Genomic DNA, 22472 nt, shown 5'->3' on the forward strand with positions numbered 1-22472 from the left:
GTATAACCATGGGTCTTTAGAGAAATGTGTGCATTCAATGCTTCCACAAATACCACCAGGTCAATGGTCGTGTGGAATAATTCAGGTTCAATCAAGATACAGAGATAGAGTCAGAGACACAGACAGATTATTTCTAAGATAGAAGTTTATTGCATGAGAAGTATTTAAAGAAGAAGTGAAACACAGGTTTGGTGGTCAAGTAGTTCTCTGCCATAGAGATCAAATCATCAGACCATGTTTATACACATAAAAAAAAAGAAGAACCTTATGTCTTAGTCGCAAGCTGTTCTCATAACAATAAATGTCCTACACTACCAGGCAGGTACTTGTACATAGCCTAGTACACATGATTAAAAGACAGTTAAGGCACTCACATAACAATAAATAAAGAAGTTGCACCTCAGTGTATATGTACTGTATGAGTATGTGTAAGGCAAATCAGAGTGGAGGTAAATGTGTACAAGATTTATATACTGTACATGCTCCCTTTGTATAAAAATCACACACGTGTGAACTGAGTGGTGCAATCCCCCCCCCCCCTCTCTCTATCTCTCTCTCTCATTAGAGTCACTACCTCTCTCACTCTCTCTCATTAGAGTCACTACCCCTCTCACTGTTTCTGGCGCCCCCTACTGCTATTTTTAAGTCACATACTCATGCTCACACGGACACACAAACAAGTACGAGACAGACACACACACAGACACACACACAGACACACAAACACGTACGAGGACATTGCAAGCTGGTTGTAGGAGTGGTTGCACCACTCAAAAAAATAGCCCATGCATTGTGTTTTCCTCAATACATGGCCTATTTACATTGTTTTGTGAAAGTAGAAGAAACAGTGAATTGTTTTGTGAAAGTAGAAGAAACTGAGTCAAACTAGAAACTAAAATTGGTGAAATAAAATACTGCATATCCATCAATTTTGCATTTATCAACACCTATGAAAGTAAAATTTTCCCCCTACATGCAGTTCTTTGGACTGTATGTTTTCTCAAATAATTCGTAAGTTGCTATTTAATATTATGAATGCAAATTCACACATAAGTGAGTAAATAAAACAAACCTGCTTCTGCTTGCAAACTTGGCCCTTACCATTGGGTGACGTTTTTCCACCAACATTTCATAAAGGGAGTATTTCATGCATTAAGGGGGCTACCTGGAGGGGCCTTGGTGGTGGCCAATAGTCCCTCGCTGGTAATGGTAAAGTCTAGACTCTAGAGTGACCTTTCAAAATTATGTTTCAAAGATAATTTAGGAGACTGGTTAAAATGTTATTTCTTACTTTTCATCACTGCTCTAATTTAACTGGTGACTAAAATTACTGCCTGCAAGAACCATTGCCCTAAGGAGACAATATGACAGCTTTAAAAATATGTACATGAATACCTGTAGATATGAGCTTGCTATTGAACGCAATAGGTCTTGTCTGCAGTATTGTGAACACATACAATATTGATGACTTATGGGATGAGCTACCCGCTGCTACCATATAGGGTCTCTCAAAACTGTATTTTGTCATCTCCAACAGCACATTTAGCCGTTTATCCCTGGATGTACAGGGAAACGAGTGTTTAGTCAACTAAACATCAAGGAGAGCTTCATAATCTATATGGAACAAACAACGGAACGGAAAATGCAAATGAGTGTTTTGTCTCCTGCTGTAGACAGACAGACCTTCGAATAAATTCATATTTTGATTTAACCACATGTTAATTTGGTTAAATCTGGCATCCTTTCCCCCACTGTCCAAATGTTAATGTTTTTCAGAAATGTTCAAAACGTTACAAAAATACTTAAAATAGGCAAGCTCACGCCACGATGTGTAGATTGTCTATTTTCAAACAGCCAAAGTATAAAATAGGGCCTATGTTTACTTGAAGTTATATCTAACATCTTCTTTTTGTATAGCTTGTAAAACAGTTTACCTTACTTTCCACTACATTATCTACATATGTAGTAATCAGATATGAGGCTCTTAGGCTGCTGTGCAAATCAAAGAATGATAAATCAATGGTGCTTACCCTATTATTTCCTCTGGCCAATCTGTCACAACGTATTGTATTATCAGTGGATGAGGAAAGGAGGGAAGTCCTGGAGGCAATTGGGGGAAATGAGCAATGAGAAGCAAATTAAAACTTTAGAGGCAGCATGATTTAAGCCTACTATGCAGGGAGTTTGAGAACAAACCCCCATGTAATTATGATATATTGTGTCTCTAAGACTGCAAAGAGCCACTTTCATTACAATATTCTAATAGCAGAGCGGGGTATACAAACGGTTCATAATTTCACATTATGTGATATTATGGTCTCTGAAAATTAACTTAAATAACAATTCCAAAAGGCAGTTTATTTTCTGAAAAATAATTTATTTCCAGAGTAAAATAAATGATATGTTGCCATACAAAAAGTGTAAGAAAAGGGACAATGTCAAAACTGTAACTGTAGAGAGACCGGTAACATAATTCATACTGTATATGCCAAGAAGCATTAAAGAGCTCATATCCAGTAATAAGTTCATAGGATATTGACATAGTTTATCTTTACTGCCATTGCAAACACATTGCCTCATGTACCTTTTTGTAGCTTCCATTCAAGGTTTTTCAGGCCTAGCTTGAAGCAACAAATGATTTCTTGTAATAATACAACATACTAATTCACTGCTATGAATTGTCCCAAATCATCTTTGACATTATCAGAAAACATTTTCATATAATTATATTATATACTGTATTTTTATATTGTCCTCTCAAATACAATCTAATTAACATTCTGAGGCTAACAAAACAAAATATATTACTCCAAACCTGTTTTACTTGAATGTCAACACACTCAACACAACTCAACATTCTTGCTTTTTCCACTAGGTGCAAAAGTCAAAAGAATATAAATAACAATCTTATTTGGACAATCCCTCATTAAGACATATTAGGTTGAATCAACTCTGCAGGTGAAAAGACAAAAAAACAAACATAGAAATGCAAGAAAACCGCTGTGATGAAAAATCAACCTGAAGTCTGACAACAAGTCTAACGATAAAGACTGTATAGTATTAGATATGAATTGCACAAGTTCTTTTGCACCTATAAAAGATAGACTTGTGTAGTCTAAGCAGTATCAAAAACAGTGTCTATGATCCAGCAAGAGAAAACAAAAATCAAACAGTGCACAATGACCTAAAACACCATCTCATTTACTATTATTAGATTTGATTTTCTGACAATAAAAGCATCTAATATAGGCCCATTAAAGCTAAAATCCGTAAGTTTTATGTCAGTTGTCTCCTTCTCCCGATGAAGAGAGGCAATTGCAATGATGTCCGAACAACTACAATAAAGATGACGGAGCATCTAGTGTCGCATTCCAGTGCGCCGTCTGCAACAACTTTATTGGTCAACCAGTAGGTGTACTAGCTGACACCAGGGTCGAAATGTCTCAATGGACAAGTAGGGAGACCACCTCCAAGTTCCAACCACTGCAGATGTGATAGTTATATTGTATTAACATTACCATACATGTTGATTAAAAGAGCGTTTTATGCTTTCAAATAAGTCCCGGATTGTAGCTTTAATAGCATTTCTCCTCTTTGTAACAGCTCCAAAACAATAGCTTTCTGTTTCACTGACATGTATTAAAGAATGACCTTTGGAGTTTGTAAACACTTGGCAACCTTTATGTATGGACAAATGAAAAACCACCTACTTTATTACAGTCTCGTCTCTGAAAGGACAAGACAGAATGCACAGTGCTCTACAGTAAGTGAAAGGAGCCTGCCATTCAACTGGAATCATGACAGCCCTAGAAAGAATATGGCAACTATAGTTGTAGCAATGTATCAACCCTCTAATAATCAACAAGGACTTGAATTAGGACTGAGCCAGACAGATTTATCTCATTTTTCTACCACCAAATCACCACAGGAATTCACTGGCACTGGACAACATCTGGCTGATAAGTTAACAATTAAAGTGGACCCTTTCTAAAGTTACCAAGGATGTGAAGCAGAGAGCAGCAACAGTCTCCCAAGACCTGAATGCGCCTTTAAATAGATTTACCTTTATCAAAACCATTTTTTATCCTTTCAAAATAAAGAATAATTTCAGAAGATATTCCTTCAAGAGAATTTGGATATTGTACTTTGTCCTTCTCTTGTCATAAACACTATAAAACAGACTCCATATTCTCACAAAGCTCATGGTCCTCTAAGTTATATATAAACTTTGTCCTGTCCACTACTTTGGGACCGTCCATGTCCGTGAGGGAGGGGTAGAATTCAGTTGGCGTCATGTGGCCCTCATGACTTTTGATGTACTTTCTATAGTTCCTGCGTAAGCAATACCAGGTGGTGGCGTAAAGGAGGAAGGCGACGCCCTTCAAAATAATGGCAAGGCTCACATACAGATGTCTGTAAGCAACGTTGTCGTACAGCAAGCAAGCACCCCTATCGCCACACTCCGAACTCCAGAAAAGGCATGTAGAGTCGATCCCGGCACCGAAGATCAGGGGAGGGGGAATGAACCCTGCAAAATGGAAAGTCTTATCAGCGTGATTGACTGAACACATCAACCATCACTGATCAGATAGGCTAACCATTTTCTCCGTTTTCTAAAACGATTGTGCGATATACTGTAATTTTGTCAGACTTGCTGTTTGTTAGCAAAAAGGTCCATGCGGCTCCAAGGGGCATATTATGATCTGTGCACTAATTGGCTGAGCCACCATGTATCCCACTATTCACACCATTCTTGACAAGAACACATAATGGAAGACCAGCTAGAAACACACATACAAATCTGTAGAAATCTAAAAACAATCTATAATGACATAATGTTTGATTAAATATAAAAAAATACATAAATAAAAAGTCTTACCAAGGAGTCTGAGCAAGAGAAACAACACCCCAAGAGCATAGGACTTTAACTCAGGGCTCACAGTCCTTTAAGAGAGGAGAGACATCTTAATGAGACTTCCATGTGAACACACACCTACAGTATTATACAGGCACATTTGCAAACAAAAATATATGTATGCAAAGGAATGCAAATATGCACACAAACTCATGCTTGGTGTAGTGAGAAGTGTGAGGGGCTGGTGTTACCTGATTAGTATGATGACAGAGGGAGTCTGGGCCATGGCGCCGATCATGCTGCAGGCACAGATCACACACAGAAAGATAAGGAATGCCTCCTGGCAGCCGGGGCTGGGGCATTTCCCCGGGGCCGCAGTGCCAGTGGCAGTCTCGCCATCGCTCAATATACACGAGCACCCTGTCAGGTTCTGAGAAGAGAGAGGACGTTGGCACAAAGCGACAATAAGTGACACAGTAAAACCCTCAGTGTTCATTTATTAATATATTTGTAAATCAGAGTGTACACATGTAACCAAATAGACTGTTACATTTCCATTTGGTTAAATGTGCAAAGGTCCATCTCAGAGTTAAAGTAACACTGTGAGTTAATTTGTTCCCCATTTAAGCATTTGGGCAAATATTTTGTTGAAAAGCAGCACTTATTAAGAGCACCGTGGCAACGAATGGTGCATTATTATATCTCTGAAAAGGTTACTGGTCTGACTGCAGGAGGGAGTCGGAGGTAACGGTAATGATTTACACTACAGAGCTGAGCTCACAGCTCCCTGCATGTGATTTGAATATAGAGAGGATTAATGCACAGTCAGCATCTGGTCTCAAGGAACCACAGCAATACTTGGCTACCCAGTACAAGATAACAGACAGCCAAACTGACTAACACAGTACCTCTAGTGCGTTTTAACTTTGAATTAAGCAGGTGTTATGGATGGGATATATTACACATTTACACACTTGATACACTTTATTACACAATTTCCACCCATATACCTTTCTTTTATTAAATCATTTAGTTTGAGTTTTTCTTATATATGTTGGTCTGGTGGAGCATGCCATATATTTCACTGGAAACAATATTGTATGACAGAGTGACAAATAAATCTTATTGAAGCCTAAATAAATCAGTATAAGGCCAGCACTGCATCATGGGGGGAGTCATTAACCATCCAGCTTCCTGAGGTCTAAAGTAACACTTGACCGTCACGGCACAACAAATGGATAACCGTATCCAGGAGACGCCATTTCCAACCTGCCTAGTGTGAGGTAAACTGCCGCCTGTGACTATTTCGGGACATTTGAAGGAGAGCGTGCCAGGATAATGACCTGAGAGATGTTTGATGTCCCCCTTGGGTACACCGTAGTGGTGCAGCCGGCGAAGCAGGCAGACAGGTAGGTGACACCGTTGGAACCGCACACAGGACTGATGGAGGATGTAAAGCAATTACAATGGCTGATGCACTGAGCTGCCGGTTTCTGGCCCACCTGCAGCGTCCTGGACAAAGGCAGAGTAAATTGAGATGTTTGTCATGCACATACCGCCAGCAGTGAATAAATAAGAATGAATATGCCTTTTAAAAGAGCTCATGAAGTGGGTTTAAACCTGTGATTTCACAACCAAACCAAGTCAAATTATAATGATCTCAACTAGCTTTGACATATATTTACATTGACAGCAAAAAAAAACCCAGAAAAAGCAAAGCCTTATACATTACAATTACAGTAACATTGCAACATCAAACTGAATAAAATCACTGAAGCTATGCATACATTTATCATGGAATCTTCTGCTACTGTAGGTCTCTTTTACCAAATGCTTGTCAATGCTTGTCAGTTTAAGTGTGATTCTGCAGCTGCAACCCTACAGCAGCCAGTCCAGCTTTGAACCATGAAAGTAGAATAATTGTGCTATCAACAAATAGTCTTCTGTTGCAGCAGAAGGCAGCAGTCATCTACACTTCAAGCTCATCGGGACCAACCGTAGTTATCTGTGCAGACAAGAACATGCTCGCCCTGAACATTAAGCCTAAATAGAAACAATACTCAATGATCATCAGTGTTCTTACTCATTCTTGCTATATTTAACGGTCACCCCGGCGACGGGACCTGTGTCGCAGCCCAGGAAGAGGAACGAGACGTAGCAGGCGGTGGAGATAAGGTTGACAAGCATTGCCATGCGGATGGCTCCCAGGGCGGACAGGTTCAGCTTCTTCACCAGAAGACCACCCATGAAGATCCCCAGACACGCACATGGAATGGCTGTCATACCTGCAGAGAGTGGGGCCAAGGCACTGTTTTAATTATCAGACAGGAACAGAGATGGGTAAAGGTGGCGGACATTGCATGACTCCGTGTGAGTGTGTTCTATACCACCGGTTCTCAGTGACCACAGAGGGTCCAAATGGATATTTTACGGGTTTCTAATTATGAGTCTTATTCGTTTTTATTGGGGTTGTTATGTAGGGGTTCCAGTATAGTTTAGTTCAGTGATTCTAAACCTTGTAATTTCAAGGACCCCAAGTTTCATATGCATTAGGCCACGGATCCCTATTTGATACCAGGTTTTATCTCTGGGATCCCAAAACCTCAGTATCAATCTAATGCTGGGAGTGTACAAACCTGTAAGGGTGGTCACCCGGCCCTACGTTGAGAAGCATGTTCTATACAAACCTAAGAGCTGATTTGCAGAGCTGGTGGTGAGGTTGAACTGTTGCTCCAGGTATTTCCCCAGAAATGCGGCGAAGCCAGCCACCACACCGATCTCCATGCAGGCAGCCAGGATGATGCAAGTGAAGACTGGGTTGGAGAGTAGGTGCTTGGTCACTTTGGGGATCACTGGAAGAAGGGTAAAAGTGGGGTGTTATTTGAGGAGCTAGAGACTGGCAAGCCTGATCTCTAAATAGATAAATCCTCAGTATAGAGCACCGAAGTCTGACGTCACTTTCAGTAGAGGGCGTCAGTCCCCAGGTTCATGTATTTGTTTAGTTGCATTGAAATCCCCATTGAGGCGATTTGAGATCGCCTCATATAACAACTGTGTTTGAAAAATATACATGTCACCCCGGCCGCTTCACTCATATGGATATGAAGAATCAACTGACTGAGAGAAAACGCTAATGTTACTGCTGCTGAATTAGTTAGATTTTCGCTAGAAGCAGACTGTATCATATATGAGTGACTGACTGTTGCAAACGATACAGAGACACCTCCCTAACAATAACGCCGAGACAGCTTGTTTATTTTTGGACCACAACGCTTATAGTAGACGATATTAAGATCACCCCATGTTATTCTCCATAGAGAAATTACTTCCGCGAACCAGGGGAATCGTCGGGATGAGCGAGTTACGTCAGGACTTCGGTGCTCTATGAACATAAATCTAGGAGTGTAACATAAACACGTACTGCCGGTAAGGGTGGATTTTGCTGTGTAGGTGATTAGGTAGATTACATTGAAAGCTATCCTTGCTGCTGTTTTGGTACAAGCACCTAATTACAAATCGTTCCAAAAATGATTACTGAAGGTCCAGGACTGGATGAACAAACGAGAGGATACAACTATTATATTATATTATTTCTTTCTTTCATCCATTCATGGAACAACAGCTGATTAAACTTCTACTGTTTATTTGAGGATTACTCAATTTTCACTAAATCAAGTTTAAAATATCAGTGAAGGAGTCCTGCCCTCTCACCTCTAAGCTGCTGAAAGCAGGTGGGGCTGTTGGTCGGCTCATGGCTGCGCACCACCCCGTTGCTGGGTTTGGGCGTCTCGCTGTCTGGACTTAGGATTGGAGGAAGCATAGCCTGCTCACTTTCTGGCCCGCCCTCCCGATCCCCTAACGGCAGGGACTGGGGGAAGCCAAACATGAGGATCGCCGAGAAGAAAAGTAAGGCACCGCACAGGAGAAAACCTAGCCACCAGGCCCCGATCCACCGGGGGTCATCGGGGGTGATGTCCAGCTTACCTGTGGGGAGGCACAAATGTCACAAAACATACAGAACACACACGCACGCACGCACACACACACACACACACACACACACACACACACACACACACACACACACACACACACACACACACACACAGAGTTTTGAGGTGGTGCTAAGGTGTTTCTCTTGTTGCACTATGTATGTTGGTTTAGTTTAGGGTGTTTTATTAGTGTGGTTGCTATAGGCAACACACAATTTTTTCACAGCAGAGAAGTAAAGCTTTTGGTCATGCTTCACACACTATATCACAACTCGTGTCAGTGCAACCACACTTTCAATTTCCCAGAATTGCACCTTTCTATTTTATTATTGTATTTATGCCGGAGGGTGATGTATTGGCCTCATCTAAAGGATATGTGACATTGTGTGCCTTATTGTTGCCGTTATTGAAATCTATTAATCTATAAATGTATTGTATCGTGTATGTATGCTGCTGGTCCGTGTGTCCAAGACAAATCTCTCCCAAGGGAGACAAAATAAAGTAACTTTGACCTTGATGAGTCAGTGATGACAAAGAATGTTAACGCAGTGACTCACTGGTATCAATGAAGATAGCGTCCACATAGAACTTGGTGCAGAGGGATCCCAAGATGAAGCCGCATGCCGGCCCGAACACCAGAGTAGAAAAGAGAATTCCTGTATAACAGAAACAAAAAGATGGATTCAGTACTTCAGTTAAAAACACCATAATAACTTAAAACTGTTCAGCTTAACATATGGCCATGAGAAATAGCATTAGCAATTTCAACACAACGTAACAAACTTTGTAACAGGCATTATAATGGGTAAGCAAATAGATGCCATGTTTCTACTGCAATGCCTTACTCAGCCACTGGGAGGCACCTTTTGTTCACAACTGTCTGTGTGTGATTTCTTAAGGAGCACTAAGGCAAATTGAGCAACTTTTATGAGGCATGACAGCAAGCACAGACAAGGAATCTCACAAACAAGTATGTTGGTGCCAGTTACGATCGCGTGGCTCACCTATCTTCTATCATACATCAGATCACAGTCACAGTAAGTATAGTAACACCATTAGAAGTCCATTATATAAATAGATTCACTAAGTGCAAGCTGACAACACAACCAGTTGCCTTGTCTGTACCTTCTCCATTGCAGCTGGAACAGAAATGTAGCACATTCCCAAATCCTAATTAGAGTGCTGCCAGACAGTGACAGTCTGGCAAAGACGTTGGACAGACACACAGATAATGAAGACACAAAGCTTTATTTGGGAAAAATTCTCTCCCTGGCTAAATATCCAATGATCTCTGGTATTACCGAGTTTAACATTGGACTATTCCTGTTCCCTGAATCGTGGAGCATAGTGTAAACTCATATAATTTCCAGTAAGGAAGTGTGCACCATATATTGCATTATGGGTATCTGACAGATATAAAACGGTATCCCCATATGTCTGTGTGGAACGCCAATGAATTGGATCATTTGCAATGACTGTTCAGCTACAGTCATGCAAGGAGGGAGTACCGGTAAATGTAACGCCAACTGAAGAGCCAACTCACCTCTGTGGTGTGAAGGAGCACTGTATTTCATAGAGCGACAGCAAAAGCATATGCATAAACCAGGATATGCCAGTGGAAAGAATCTGTCAAAATCTTCATATCGTGCGTCCCTAATTTCCTGTCCATGTGCAGGTAGCCTAGGGAATGGAAAATGTAATTTCGAACAAATCGCCAATCAAATTGTTTGAGTTTTGAGAAATATTATTTTGACAACACGAGAAGGTGTGACCTTGAGAAGGCGTGTCCTTCTGTGTTGCTGACTAACTGTGGCGATTCACAGATTCTGAAAGCAACGTCACTCTGGCCTGTTCGTTCCCCATCCCATGTGCTCTGCAGTTGGGGTAGAGGCTAATGGAGAGGGTGCCGTGTGGTGACGTGTCATTAGTCAGAAGGTTCATTGTTCCGAAATTACTATCCCTATCTCTAACCCTAACCTAAACCTAACCGCAAGCACGGGAGCAAACCTAAACCTAACCGCAAGCACGGGAGCAGTGCATGTTCGGACTAACGGGACTTCGGATCTATGGGTAGTTCCCCCGCAAGCACGGGAGCAAACCTAAACCTAACCGCAAGCACGGGAGCAGTGCATGTTCGGACTAACGGGACTTCGGATCTATGGGTAGTTCCCAATGGAGAGTACAGCACAGCAGCCATGCTGACGCCTGACAGCCACCCACTCTAGGCCCTTTGCCGGCTGCATGCTGGCCTGAACATCACTGCTTACAACGAGGTGCCTCTGGTAGGCTTGACAGATGTTTATTCAAATGCTCGGAGCAGCCAATTAAAGAGGGTGCATGGGAAGAGTGTGCATGGAAAAAGTGACTAACATTCAGCATTCACTAGAACAACGGCGGTTCAGCTGAAAGCTATTCTACGCTATCTGAGTTAGTGCTGAGAAGCATGCATGGTCCACTTCCCAGGCTGATCACACATATCATTTTGAAATCAAAGTTCACTGGAAGATATAGCCTCAATTGCACAATAGCTTAGTATACCTCAGGCCAGAAATTATGAAATGTTTCATTAAGTGAGAGCACATTATCTGATTAGTTGCTACTTGCCCCAACATGGCTTATCCTTACCCCATTCACATAAAATGCAGAGCCAGCAAAAGGTTTTCATGTTGGGAATATTATTGTTTACCTCTGCCTATAGAAAGTAAGTCCACAAGCATCATACACACACAGTTAAGTCATGAGTGTTCCTTTAACAAATATAACCAGATGAACCAAAAATGTTAACACTGACACTGTGGAATTTACTGTGCAGATGTTGACACAGCCACCACAGAAAACCTTACTAGTTTATTGGCAAATACAGAAGTAGTATTGCATTTGTATTTCAGCTTCTTTTCCTCTTGCCTTTGCTGGTTGAAAGGGTTTTGTAACACAAACAAATCACACCTATGTGAAGTGAGGGGCGCTCTTATCATCATACATCATGCATCATCTCATACTGGCCAATCAGAATGCCTGTTGCCTGAGATTGGTTAGCCAATTTGCTCGTCTACATATGGCGTAAATCTTTCCTTCATTGTCAATGGCGTTTACTGTTTTGATGTTTAATTTATGTTATATTTGGCGGAATGTTACCTAATTTCTCCTGTCATTGTCAATGGCAAATCTTGAGACGTGTGGGGACAAGAACTGTATATCTCAAAAAGAGGCACTTACAGGGCCACCACTGATTTACCCTTTGATGTCAAAGTCAGGGTTTAGACAGCTTTAAGCAGCCCAAAACAATTTAAAAAAACAACAACCAAAACTAAGCTCAAAATAGCCACACTCTAGCAGCTAAAGTGTGGCTATTTTGAGCTTAGTTTTGTTTGATGGGCTAGGTGCTAGAGAGTCTAGCGAGCCCATCCAAAGTTCCAGACTCACAAACAGCCCCACCTTTACATACACACAGTGAGGTGTGGTGCAAGGGCGCAACCGATAAACCCAGCTGTAGCTTCACAGATTTTTCAAATGGTTTCCATTTGACTAACTGAACTGGCCTGTGGTGCATCAAATTGGGGCTGTGTGGTCTCGGTTGCAATATGTTTCCTTAGAAACGATTCCTTAGCAACAACGGTGCAATTGGTTTCACCACAGGAAACCTTGAATAGGAAACTCAGTTAGTGAAATCAAACAGATGACAGTTAATGCTCAGTCTACACTGATAAGATATTTCCACCAAGCTCTCTCTCTGCCCTCGACTACTTGTAGAAACACTGTCTCCTTGGTGATAACACTGTACAGTGTGAGAGTGTGAGAGTGTGATTTTTATTTGTCAGTATCTGGGCAAGAAATGGATGGCCGTTTCATCTAATCTTCAGTGATGAAAATGTATGATAAATGAGTTCAATAATTTGCTGAAAAAACTCATATTTCTTCGAGAGAAATAACAGAGCTATTCAAAAGTAACGTGGTGTGCTCCTGTGCAAGGATTAGCATAATTAAATTCAAAGTATTTAATAGGATGCATTTTAGTAAAGCTAGATTGTCGAAGATTTACACTCTGGATCCATGACTTCAGATCACTATCTTTGGTGCTGCTGAGGAGGAAGTTAGAATGACTACTAAAAAAATGTTGTAATCGCCTTTGCCTCTTTAATTACAGTCGATAGATTATCTTCCTATGGAATAATTGCTCACCCCTTTCAAACACGTCCTGGCTGCAGGACTTTATATCATTTATGAAATAGGAAAAGATCAAATTGTATGTATGTATGACATCACAAAACCTGACACGGGTGACGAGATTACAAAAAGTCTGCTTTGTGCTGATTTTATAATTTGTATTAGGAAGAAGATCCTGGCTAAAATACTGGCTGGCTCAACAACACTAATGATCCAAATGTTCCCATCTTCTCTTTCCTCTGGGGTTACTCAATCTGCTGCCCTGAGAGAATAAATTACATAATTTCCTAGCAAGAAACAATGTTTCTCCACTGAAACAACACAAATAAGCTGCTAATTTCCCCCTCTCAATTTTGTCTCAGTAGTTAGGCCATCTTATAACAAAAAACATTGCATGGATGCACCTGGGACGTACAGTATCCTCAGTGATGTATCCTGAGGTCAACGGGGTTTCGGGTCTCGCAACATCATACCCCTCACTCAGGCGACCCAGCCGGGAGTGATCAAGTCCCGACTTACGTCCCAGTAGCTACCCTCAATCAGTCCCACTATGGAAAAACCAGGGGCACACAATCCGTTGGAACTACTCCAGAACTACTCTGCCAGGGCTTGGAGGTACACTTCTGGCACATGGAGGGACTAGGCTCTGTGGGTTGTCTCCTGCCCGGGCCCCTCCTACGTCTCACCAGGTCCACTCCTGCTCTCACCAGAGCGTGGACCTGTGCGTTGCACCAGAGTCCCAGCACCAGACAGTTCATTCAGGAGTGGTGGGCAATGGTTCCGCAGGGTCATGGTACTGCGGTTCCACTTGCTGCTTGCATGGCCCTCCTAAAGGCCTCACCGAGGGTTGTTGGGCTTCCTCCTCACGGAGGACACAGGCTGGGGCGCTAACCCATACTGCTCACCCGGTTGCCGTCTACATTCCGGCTGTCACCCGTCTCTCCGGTGGTCACCAGACTATACCTGGTTGTCACATAGTCTAACCATTCCTATGAGTCACTATAAATAGAAGAACTATAACAAAAAACATCGCATGGATGCACCTGGGACGTATCCTCAGTGATGTATCCTGAGGTCAACGGGGTTTCGGGTCTCGCAACATCATACCCCTCACTCAGGCGACCCAGCCGGGGGCTGTGACTGTTTCCTAAGACCCTTCCATATCTGCGAGTCGCACAGGTAAAACTAAATTACAGGGCAAGGTGATGAATGGCATGCAGTCATGAAGGAGAAGTGATTTGGTATGCTTCCTTTTCCTGTGGCCCCCACTGACAAGCATGGTTAGCTTTATTACAGCCTTCTATTTCCCATCCATCTCAGATACGCAACATGAGCCAAAGTTATTTTTTGCTCTCTTAATCTAATTTCAGCTGAATGACTGGGATGGAATATGGATTTGCTCTTTGCTCCTTGATATAAAGGATGACATTTGTATAAATATATAATATATATATAATTCATGTTTTTCTTGACAGTAATAAGCTAAAATATAACAGGAATCTACTGTTGAGCAAACTTGATCTCTGTGAAGGAGAAAATGTCAGCATTCACACATAGTGATTTGTAATGCACCCACATCCCAAAGCACCTCTAAAATCCCCTCTCCCTTCCAGCAGCCCCATTATAGACTAAGTACAAAACAAACCAATTTGTTGCTGTTGTATTTCACCCAACCCTTTTAGTATCCTGTGAATTATGCCCTCTGTGGAGCATGTCAGATATAATTCAATAACAGTGTTTTTGTCTCCGACTAATTTATTTAGTGTGCAGCGGAACAGGCCCTGCTAGCTGCTGTCCATAAGCCATGTGATTCCCAGATATTAATTAACCCACAGGTTCATCCTGTGACCTATACCACTGTTTCTCAAACAGTGGCCCACGGTCCACTGGTGGTCTATGGCATTTTTCTTGTAGTGGTCCAGGCGCATGCCACAAATAGGCTCTGGCCTGACAGCACGTTAGCATGAAGACCTTTGCTGCATGTCTCTCCCCTTCTCTCTCTCCCTCTTTCCTGTCTATCTTCACTTGTAACTGTAGGCAAAAATGAATAAATAAAATAAAATAAAAATAATTACTATTAGAGCTTGATATACTGTACAGTGAAATATGCTGACCTACAGTATGCAATGTATTCTTAGTGTGTATTCTCTTTAACTGAATTGAATATAAGTTGGATACAACATTTCCGAATACACGTACAACCCTTAAAATAAGTTACAGTCATATTCACCCTTGGGACAATGCAAAGATGAGAGTGATGAACTTTGTGCCGGCTCAGCATCTGTAGCAAAAGTGGGTCTTCTTCAAGATTTTGGAAAATGTACGGTTTAGCAGTTATAAAAGGAGGCTGTTCAACAGTGCACCTTTAATCTTAACACAAGGATAGCATTTTCACTATGGTAGTGTTCATTCTGGATCCGGGGACCACTTAAAGGCAGCTTCATTTTATGGTGACTCTGATAATGGCCCCAGCAAAGCACAATGTAAAGATTAAACCATAACACACTCCATAAAACGTGTGACTGCTGGGCCATTCTGTTCTTAAGATCTCTCCTGAGAAGCTTCTGGAGCCCAGTGAAACCCCATGTCAAAACGCCTGCCGGTCTCCACGCAGAATCAAGTGACCACACACAGCCTTAATGGACATTTTAAAAGCTCATGGTTACAACATTGCATTTCTTCAGATGAGCATTTGTCAATTCATTACAATCGTGAGCTGACGGCACGCAGTAGGCTAGTCTATGCGGTGAAATGCTTGAGGCAACTGCACGGGAGATGTAGCTTCAGGTCATTTCCTGCAGGTCAGTGAGACCTGCAGGGACACAGCACACAGTGAGTGTGCGAAGGGAATTCCTTGTTCCCCTTAATCCTGTTCAAGTTCGCTCCGTAATCCTCTGTGCTAAACAAGAGCATGGGGACACAACGTGGGAGACCAAACAACAGCTCGTGCCACTTTCACAATGAAGGCGGCCAGTTTCAGACTCAACTTTGTGGCTCATCCACAAGCTGTGGCCAATTACCAATTTTTAGCCTTACTTGCAGCTTACTGTGAATGGATTTTGGTCAGAAACAACTGGCATTTTTATCCCTGCGATCAGACGGCTCTCAAATATCATATATATTCAATTCATATCAATAAATATGATTGCATTCATGTCAAATATCATCTGTATTCATATGAATACATTCGATAATTTCGATTGCTTTCATCTGTTGGTTCAAAGTCTCTTAAATTGAACATCATCTTGAAAACTACTAGTACTGGTTAGATTGCCATCATGCTCCCGAGAGGATGACCCCTACTGATATTGGTGACCCCATGGCCATTCCGCAAGCACAGTGGTTCCCAAACCTATTCAGCTGCCTGAGACCCGAAAGATACATTTGGTGTCTCTCCAGGACTCAAACATAAAAAATACACTATGAATAATCCGCCAGGATTTATTAACCTATTTATCACGCATTGCCAAGGTTTTCCGCTTGCAACCCTTATTTTGAAGAGCCAAATATTCGTAACCTGGTAACATGTATTTGTTTACCGGGGGTTGCTTTACTTTATATAGGTCAGTGCAGACTGACAGAAAACAAGAGCAGAGAGAGAGAGAGAGAGAGAGAGAGAGAGAGAGAGAGAGAGATGAAAGACATGCAAGACAAGACAGGGATTGGATTTGAACCCAGGTCCTTGTGCTCAGACAAGGAGCATATGGTCTGGCTCAGCCAATGCAGCCAACAGGAATCCCGGGCCCTACTTAATTTGAATTAGATGCACCTTTTTAGTTCTTTCACACCAGCTGGACTGATTCCGCTACAGTGCGTCAAACTTCGGAACCCATCAATTGCGCTGCCGATGAACAATAACGTTTCTGCCCTCAAACTAGACGCTGTCATGTTCATTTTTTCCGAGCAGCACAGAATAAGAGGGCTAGGGGTGTTGGAACACTGGAAAAGCCTGAATGTTCATTTAACTAGTAATTTGTACACATGATGACTCTGGATTTTACGGTGAATGGACCTGCATTTGTGCACATACAGTCACAGTTACCTTGGATGCAAACTGTAAAACGATGGCGGAAATGTAAATCAAATGTGTGGACACTAAGACATGTGACATTCCCCAACCATAAACACCCAGAGGCTGACTAGAACAAGCTGTGGGCCATGAATCCTAAGAGTCTTTCAAACAAAGCCTCCCCTTCCTCTTCTAAAGTAAGCCGTGCCCCAACAACCTATCTGTCCCTCACCAGTCAGTCTAAATCATACAGACTAAAGACTTTGACATCACAAAGTCTGAAGAGAAGGATCCAAAGGAAAAGAAGCCCTAAAAAGGCAAGAAGAGAAATGTCAAACTCGGTACAGGCTGCTCCACATACGCCCCAAGGAGGACGCTGAAAACCACTATCACTCACACTGACAGTTGCGTAAAGAATTAGACATGACCTTGACGCAGGGAACGCTTAAGGTCAAGAGTCCATCATGCAACTAACCATAGCACTCAATGGCTTTGTTCAAACAGCAAGCTAATCCCATTTGTTTCTCCAAACTGAATGTTCACACTGTTATTTCCGAGTGATCATAATTCATAATCAGATTTGTGTATTCAGACACTGTCGACCTATCTTCATTGGATGCTGTTGTAACGACGCAACGACAAAGGCATGAGTATTGCTAAACTTTGTGCTGTGCAATATGCGTGCGTGTGTGTGTGTGTGTGTGTGTGTGTGTGACTGTGTGTGTGCGTGCGTACACACACACGTGTCTGTTTTCAGAAAAATAGCTTTTCATCATGGTATTGATTGAATCCTTGCTACTTTCATTGCTGTGTAGACCTACTGTAGTAACTGTAAATGTTTGCCTTTAGTGACGTGTAAAAACTGGCAACTGCAGGACGCATGCTCCACCCGTGCTGCTTGGAGCTGGATCTAATCAAACATCCATTTAAAATACAAGATCATTCACCCGTACTGCTTGGAGCTGGATCTAATCAAACACTGATTTAAAGTACTAGAATCTCGTCTCTCATCTTCGCCTGGTTGGGCTACCTTATTTCAGCCTATATGTAGCAGGTCAACATGTCTTCCTATCTGCTGCTTAAACAGAGTTTCTCAAAGTCAGCACAATGACTGTTGGAGCACCGGCATCAATAAATCTCAGCATCTGCCTGATGTTACATAATTCACAAGATGCTGCCGTTTGCACCGGTTTTATACTAAAATTGATTTCTATTTTTGACGATCTTAGCGGATGTACAGTTCACAGTACACTCAATAACTCCTGAGCAGGTTATTCATTAGCAAGATGATTTTAGAGCATGAGATGACATAACACATGGTCATCAAAAATTATAATCCATATGGACAGTCATGTGTGGCCAATATGCATATCATGTGGCCTAGTGCTATATATATATATATATATATATATATATAAATATATTTCTCGTTCGTCACATCACAGAATAATATATTATTAACCAACCAGCCACATTTGACTGATTAAAAAAAGCTACTGGTAATAAAATTAAATAAAAAGATATAAGCAATATTCTCTCTGCTTTGGACGCTGTTCATGTGAAGCCAAGGGGCACGGTGGCACAGTTGGTAGTGCTGTCGCCTCACAGCTAGAAGGTCCTGGGTTCGATTCCCGCTGGGGACGCTGTGGGCACTGGCGGCGTGTTCCCTCCTCCGCGTCATCAGTGCCCATACCCGAGGCGGGGGTTGGCGATAGGGCCTTTCTGTGTGGAGTTTGCATGTTCTCCCCGTGTCCCCTAGGGTAGATACCCTCACAAAAACATGCCGTAATCCTGGTCTCTAAAACTACCTCCCCCTGGCCAGCCGGGGCGCCTGATGGAGGGGAAAGGAACTGGTCGGAATAACGTGTCCCTTCCACGCGCTATGTCCGGCCGGAGAAATTCCCCTCTGTCAGGTGAAAAGAAGCAGCTTGGACTCCTCATGCATAGAAGGAGGCATGAGGTCAGTCCGCTGCCCCCCCAGGTTGGCAGAGGAAGTGTAGCGCCCAGGATTACATTAGATAATTGGCACTGGGTGAAAAGAAAACTGGGTTACAAAATCGTGGGATAAAAAAACACATGTGAAGCCAACCTCACATTCTGTGACATTCATTTTCCGTTAGTCACTATAACGGCTCTTGTCAGAGGCCTCTCTCCAAAAGACATCAGAGGTAGCACTTCCTCTTCTGAGTCACACTAGTGGAATTGTGACTCTGCCGTCTGCTATTCTCACTGTTCAAACACTTACAGGCGTATGCAAAGTATGTAATTTAGATAGCCTTTTATGTAGACATAGCACTCTATAGTGTATACTCATAGTTTCATTGTACAGATATTCTACTGTTAGACGGATGTTAGGTTCTTAGCTTGCTTATGATTCTCTATGACTATTTATATGTATTTGATGTATTACCATGTGTTTTTCTTGCTTACTGTAAATCGCTCTGGATTATGCCTACATTGTAAATTGTAATTGTAAATTGGAAGAGCTTCCTTACAGAGATTAAATTAGATACAATTCTTTAAACATCTATAAAAACGAAATAAAGCAAAAAAAGGAAATGGTAGAATCATAGTGGTGGTGGTAAGGAGTTGTTGTTCATGAAGTTCACACTGGCCAACAGGATCAAACAATGTAATATACCACAGAGTGGGGCTGAGGAAGTCTAAAGTAAAGTCTATCTTGATGAGGCACACCCTTTAAGAGAGGATTAGGGCGTGCCAAATCCGCACGCAGTGATCCACAAGTCACTACTAACAGCATTAGACAGGGTCCTGTTAAAGCCTAAACTTACCACAGTGGCTCTCAGTATCAATTGAAACACCCGTAACCCTTGGAACAAACATTCCCCTGTAAAATAAACACTCTTCATACTTAATGGGATAATTCACTAGGTATTTCAATGGGGTCATTTCATCATCTACTCAGGATTTTCACCTCGGATGTTAGATTCATCGAAAACACCCATCCTTGGTTTTGGTGGTGACTCATACTGCCCAATACGTGAGGGGGGCAATGGGAACCTCTTTGGGTGTTTTAAGCATTATGTTATACTTTAGCTATTAAAAAAATAGCAGATCTACAAGATCATAGCGTGGCACTCGGTGCCGCACTACAAGCTTGTAGATCTGCTATTTTTTGAAAATGTGGCGCAAATCTTTGAATATCTTTCAGAACGAACGTTTTTAACTCAAATCTTTGGTTCTGGGGGGTCCCTGCCTCCCTGGGACAACATATTTTCAGATGGGGGTCGCGGCCAAATACTAATTCTGGTGCTCCTTGACATGAAATAGTTTGAGAACCACTGACATAGAAACATAGGTTTTTCAGAAAACTGTCAGGATGTAGAAGATATTTGTAGAATCTGTTCTCAGGTTTAATGGGTTAAAATAGAGTTTGAAGTTACAATAGGTTTGTATAGGAAGGGGGCGTGTCTGATAAAATGAATATCAAATATCTAGATACTGAATCGAACAACTTAAAAACTGTCAGGAGTGTTCACAAAAGCCTGAGTAGACAAGGAAATTACCCAAAGTGAAATTATCCCATTAAAGGCGTGACATGCGTTTTATGGTGTTAATATTTAGCACAAACGGAAAATCCGGTAAACCACTGTTGTATAGAGTATAGAGCCGCTGTGGTAGTATACAGCAGCTGCATGTCTCTCAGTGCAGTGACAATCTGTGATTATTTGCTATAATCATATAAAAAATATAAATCTTTCGGCCAAATGCAACAAGACTTAGCGTTGGGTGTAACAGGGGGTGCACAGCCAAAAACGTTTGGGTACTGCTGCTATAGAGCGTTTGTTCAGTTACAGGAGTCTCCCCAGCTCAATTCAGGTAGGTGACATATCATTTCAGCCAATCAAGAGAGAGAACCTATTTATCAGCTTAATTGATATTACCAGATTGCAGCATGCAATTTACATGAAATCTTTCACAGACTTTTCTACTAGGCTGAGGAATATATCCCACACTTTTCACATTGGCCTGTTATAGCGCCACCAACAGTTGGATTTTTGCAAAACACATTTTAGAATAAAATGCCTCAAATCATCCAATTGCCATCCAAGGCGTAAGAAGAAATGGCACCCTTTTCACATTGGCCTATTATAGCGCCCCCAGGAGGCCACAACCTGACCTGCCCTGGTGGAGACCTGTGCACAGAAAGGCACTTTATCTAGTTTTTGCTCGTTTCTTTGTGTCATCACTTCCAACTTCACATGTTTAATCTGTATTCCGTCTCTATGCTGATTGGATCAAATTGGTATCCTGACCTGGAAATGCATTTTCTGTTTAATAAAGAGTTGGAGAGACATGTACTGTTACTGAAAAAACACTCAATGGGTACGAGAAGTTGAACATAGAGCTATTTAACCTATTTAAAGAAAATCACTTAACCCACCTTTAATTTCAGGAATGTTCAATGTTGGTAATTAACATTACTTTCTTTGTACTAACATTTCTACTGACACTTGTCAAGCAAAAATGCACTTTGCAGGGACTGTGTGACATTAAATGTCTGTTTCTTGAAGTATACTATTAAGAGGATGCAGTATTCTACCATGGTAACACTTAAGTAGGCAAGTCTTTTTACCCTAATAGGTAGGGCCCACTTGTTCTATCCTATAGTAACCTTGTTGGTGGTACACAGCCATGACCTAAATAACAAGCCAAAGCTTAAAGTAGGCGCTCAACTCTCTTTCAAATGCCATTATACCAGGATCATCCTTCTTTAACTTCCGCCTGCATCAAATCATCAAAAACTTAAAACAGGCCTACAAGTCGCATTCTATAAACAAAATGTAATTGACCCAAGTTACAGCTGACTTTTGTTCTTGTATGGTCCCAAAGCTACAACTGTTTCTATTGCTTCACTGATGCCATATGGTTGTAATACAAAAAGACGTAGAGCTTAACAACACGACTAAAACCATTAGCATTTTGACCCCATGCCTAAGTACTGGGTTACTGTTGATCTGTCAGCCAGGCTGCAGCTGGCCCTACAGTACAGACTAACCTGGCTGGCTGGCATACATCGGTTCCTTGTCTAATACCTCTTCACAGCAGCTCTGTTTCTGTCACCTTGACACGCTGAGCTCTGCAGTGGCTACTGGGAGGAGTTAAGCCTATAAGTGGTCATGACCCTAACTGGAAGAACAGCGTCTGCCGTTGGTGAAGGTGGTTTAAGCATCATATCAAGAGAATCAAGTGGTTTTGTTCATATGCATTGAACTGTTGGTGGCATAAGACTGTGCAATAGTCAAACATTATAAAAACAAGGTATAATAAGTAATACGGTTATAAAGGTACTATGTAGTAATATGTACTATGTAGGCTAGTAAAGTATGAAGTGTAAAACATTTAAATAACCTTATAGGTTATTTAAATGTTTTACAACAAACTACCCATAATTAAAGTCTGCACACACGTATTTGTTCAGTGTGCATGC

At 41.7% G+C, this 22472-nt stretch overlaps 1 protein-coding gene across 1 annotated transcript in view; it reads right to left on the minus strand.

Moving 5' to 3' along the window:
• Window positions 1-2356: 2356 nt before the first annotated feature.
• Window positions 2357-22472, minus strand: part of slco3a1a (solute carrier organic anion transporter family member 3A1a) — a 45773-nt gene continuing 25657 nt past the window's right edge. Inside the window, exons 3-10 of the mRNA XM_083763716.1 lie at window positions 9405-9503; window positions 8567-8839; window positions 7543-7707; window positions 6939-7140; window positions 6199-6367; window positions 5107-5285; window positions 4880-4944; window positions 2357-4528 (exon numbers count right to left, since the gene is read on the minus strand). Coding sequence (XP_083619842.1) covers window positions 4170-4528; window positions 4880-4944; window positions 5107-5285; window positions 6199-6367; window positions 6939-7140; window positions 7543-7707; window positions 8567-8839; window positions 9405-9503 — 1511 coding nt within the window. The 3' untranslated portion in view covers window positions 2357-4169. The remainder of the gene's footprint in view (window positions 4529-4879; window positions 4945-5106; window positions 5286-6198; window positions 6368-6938; window positions 7141-7542; window positions 7708-8566; window positions 8840-9404; window positions 9504-22472) is intronic.

Source organism: Protomyctophum parallelum (assembly GCF_964188405.1).
Source record: "Protomyctophum parallelum genome assembly, chromosome: 4".
Classification (NCBI taxonomy): Eukaryota; Metazoa; Chordata; class Actinopteri; order Myctophiformes; family Myctophidae; genus Protomyctophum; species Protomyctophum parallelum.